Source organism: Mustela nigripes, chromosome 15 (genome assembly GCF_022355385.1).
Source record: "Mustela nigripes isolate SB6536 chromosome 15, MUSNIG.SB6536, whole genome shotgun sequence".
In the NCBI taxonomy this organism is placed as follows: Eukaryota; Metazoa; Chordata; class Mammalia; order Carnivora; family Mustelidae; genus Mustela; species Mustela nigripes.
Window position 1 is genome coordinate 82960149 of NC_081571.1, and position 3757 is coordinate 82963905.

The window sequence follows — 3757 nt, forward strand, 5'->3', positions numbered from 1 at the left end:
GGGGGGGGAGGGGTGCGGGTCTCGCGGCCCCGGCCCCCTCCCGCGGCCTCCCCGACTGTGCGGACGGCAGCGGCGGCCCCTTCCCGCCGGCGCCGCGGCCGCACGGTCGCCCAGGCCGGGCACTGCTCTCGGATCCCGCCGGCGCCGCGGCCGTACGGTCGCCCAGGCCGGGCACTGCGCTGGGAGCCGCGGGGGCCGCTGGGAACGGCCGCCCAAGCCCGCACTCCCGCACTCCCGCAGTGCTCAGCCGCGGCCGCCGGCTCGAGGGCCGCCCGACTCCGGCCGCGGCCGCTCCCCCGCCCGCCCCGAGGGGCCGCGCCTCCGCCCCGCGAGCCAGGCCGCCGCAGGCGCCAACCGCCTCCGCCAGGGGTGACGCGCCCGCGGGGCGGCGGTTTGAAACTTGCGCCGCCGCACAGGCGCCCGGGCCCTCGGGGCATCGTGGCCGCGGCGCCCGCTTCCGCCCCGCGCTCCCGGCAGGCCCCGCGGCCCCGCGCCCCCCGCGCTCCGCGGCCCGCCACGGGAAAGCCGCGGAAAATGGCGCCTTAAAGCGCCCGCGCCCACCTTGCCGAAGTGCGCGGCCCAGTGCACGGGCGTCCAGCCGTAGAAGGAGTCCTCGGCGGCCAGCTGCGCGCGCGGCGTCCGCTGCAACAGCGAGCAGAGCGCGCCCAGGTCCCCGTCGCGGCAGGCGCGGTGCAGCGGGAAGCGGAGCGACAGCAGCTCCTCGCTGGAGAAGCCCGCCTCCACGCCCGCGCCCGTTCCTGCCGTCGACATGGTCCGGCACCGCAGAGCTCGGGCTGCCCGACCGAGAGGCCGAGGACGCGCAGCGAGCACCCGAGAGGCCGCCGCCGGAGCACAAAGGACCGCGAGTGCCGCCGCCGCCGCCGCGTCCCGCCGGCTGCAGAGCGGAGCCGAGCGCAGCGCGCGCAAGGGGCGGGGCGGGGGCGGGGCCTGCCGGGCGCTGGTCTGAGGCCGGCGCCCGTGGACGCCGGGACTGTGGGCGGGGCCTAGGGCGTCGGGGGCGGGGCGTGGCGAGGCGGGGCGGGGGGGGGCGCCGGCGCCGGCGCCTGGCGTAGGAGGCGGGGTCTGGGCCGCGGCTCGGGCCTAGCGGGGCGGGGATGCGGCAGTCGCCTGGAGCGGGCGGCGGGGCCGGGGCAGGAGGCGGGGCCCGGACTAGGAGGCGGGGCCGGGGCAGGGAGGCGGGGCCCGGACTAGGAGGCGGGGCCGGAGCAGGAGGCGGGGCCCGGACTAGGAGGCGGGCCGCAGCCCGTGGAGCCCGGGGGAGTTCGGGGAGCTCCGGGATCCCGGGGATCCTGGAGCCGCGGCGCCCAATCCCGGGCCCGGCCGGTGGGGTCGGCTCTTGGCCGCGTGCGCCGTCCGGACCCCCGCCGCGCACTGTCCCGACCGGCCCGCGGGGACCCTGCCGGGAGGCCCGAGTCCCACCCGGCTCCGCCCTGGCGAGGCGCCTGCCTGTAGGGCGAGCCACGGGAGCAGCCGGCGGAACGGGGCGCATCCTCCGTTGTGGCCGAAAATCAGTTTTCCAACAGATTTTGTAATGGTTATGAGTCATCCGTGAAAGTCAGTCCTGCGCTGTCGAGGAATAACCGCCGTCAAAGTCGTGGGTGTTTCCTTACCGTGTGGGGTCCCTTGGGCCCGAGCTTTTCCTCCTGCAACGCTTCCCTCCCGTCTTCCTCGGAATTCGGGATCCCGGTCATTTGTGGGCAGCCGGAGGTCTGGCGCGGTGGAGGCCACCGGCCAGCGCTCGCTAATAAGGCAGAAGTGGACGGCCTGATGCCGAACGCAGGAGTCAGCCGGTTGACCGTGGTCCTCTAGGCGCACAACAAACGCGCCGACGACCGTGTGAATGCGGCACCTGGACAGGTGCTCCTGGCCCCTAAGTGAGCAGAAGCAGGAAGCAGCGCAGTGCAGGGAGCGGGCGTGATGTCTCAGGGGGTTACAGGCTATTAGAGGAGCAAGAAAGAAAAATACTTCAAAGAAAGAATATTTCGAGAGTTGAAGCAATGCCTTCTTCCTTTGGACCAGAAAAGTGGAACTCTGGTGTCCACGCATGGCGAGCCGGGTCCACTCCAGAAGCCGGCTGTTTTTCTTGCAGAGACCATGCTGATTTTCATCTGCTTACCCCGGTAGGGTGTATATCCTGATGATGACTTCCGTCCTTCCTGGGAAAGAGGCCCCCCATTTTGAAAAGGACGCCAGCATGCCTTGTCATCTGTCAGATGGACGGGGAGGGACCGCCCCTCTTTACTGTGCCAGCGGAGGTGTAAAAACTTAGGCACAGAGAAGCTGAGCGCTTGCACAAGGACAAACCTTGTGCCTGGGGCAGAGCTGAGAACAATAGCCAGACCTAGTTTCCAAACCAGTTAGAATTTTTTTACCCTTGGAATTTAGTTTGCATCAAGAGCCTTAAGGCTTAGCAAAATAAAGTAGGTTAGAGTGGCGCCATATGTAGAATGCCGTGACTTTCTGATTTTCTGAGTACTAGGACCAAGTAAGTATTTATGTAGCAGAACTAGATCAACACAGATACCATGATGGGTCCCTGCATGGTAACTTTGGATATGAGGACTATGAGGGCTTCCAAATGCCAGTGTTGTACTTGGTTGGCCCCAAGTTCTGCCCAATTATTACTACCAATTACAGATTTTCTTTGGGATTCTTGTTCCTAAAAAACTCTGGGGAAAGGGTGGGGGGAGCCAGATTCATTACTTACGTGCTTCGATTTATTTGACAAAACAACCATAATTATGGACAGAACATTCTCTCTTTCACCAGACTCTACTCCAGTTTCCTTGAATTTCAGCTAGGCTTAGACTTTAGGCCTTGGGCGTTTGTCTCTGCATTGTCCAATTTTAGTAAGATTCCTGCTAACATGGTTTAGCTACAGTTGCTATCCCCAGTACCCCACAGTCCTTGGTATCTGATCAAGTCCCTCACCCCTCCCAGGCTGCCCCAGGTGGGGTCAGCTCCCCGCCACCTGCCTTCGCAAGACCCCTGCCTCATGGGCTTAGCCAGATCTAGCTGGTTTGCGGGCCCTGGTGTTTTGTCTTAGTAACATTCCACCCTGGGTCACCGCCACCCCCGTCCCCCGGCCCGGCCCAGGGTAAAGAAGTTGTCCGTGCTGCACTTAGAGCCAAGTCCCATCTCTCTGCCCACTGCAAGGACAAGTGGGTTTTCCGCTCCCACTGCCGTAGTCTGAGTAGAGTCCACTCTACCTCTCACAGAGTGATGTTTAGTTTGTGTCTAAAGGATTTATTTATTTGGTGTGAGAAGGAGAGCACACAAGCAAGCAGAGTGGCAGGCAGGGGAGGCAGGCCCCGGGCTGAGCAGGGCGCCTGACGCAGGACTTGATCCCAGGATCCTGGGATCATGACCCAAGCTGAAGGCAGGCGCTCAGTGGACTGAACCGCCCAGGTATCCTTGAAAGAGGTTTTTTTTTTTGAACGAGGTTTTTTTTTTTTTTTTTTTGAATGAGGTCTTTTTATTTAACATAAGCAGACTTTGGTATTTGAAGATATGATTCAGAGACATGGAAACGGGAAGACTCAAAACCCAATGTATCAAAATCCGTGGAACCCTCGGCATTGGGGGTGGCGTCTTGTGAGGAGCGGCTCGAATGCGGCAGCACAGGCGCAGGCATGTCCCAGGCCAAGACACACAGAGGGGCCCACACATTGTATGGACATCAGAAGGACTGTTGTCACACGTGGAGCAGGACACAGTCAACGTTGTGACACCAGAG

At 63.5% G+C, this 3757-nt stretch overlaps 1 protein-coding gene across 7 annotated transcripts in view; it reads right to left on the bottom strand.

The window, feature by feature from the left end:
* Positions 1-924, bottom strand: part of ANKRD10 (ankyrin repeat domain 10) — a 32074-nt gene extending 31150 nt beyond the window's left edge. For 2 of the 7 annotated variants that reach the window (XM_059377968.1, XM_059377969.1), the window contains exon 1: positions 562-917. In XM_059377968.1, coding sequence (XP_059233951.1) covers positions 562-771 — 210 coding nt within the window. In that variant the 5' untranslated portion in view covers positions 772-917. Of the gene's footprint in view, positions 1-561 lie in introns of all 7 variants that reach the window. The other 5 variants (XM_059377966.1, XM_059377970.1, XM_059377971.1 and 2 more) reach the window with 5 other exon arrangements.
* Positions 925-3757: the final 2833 nt, after the last annotated feature.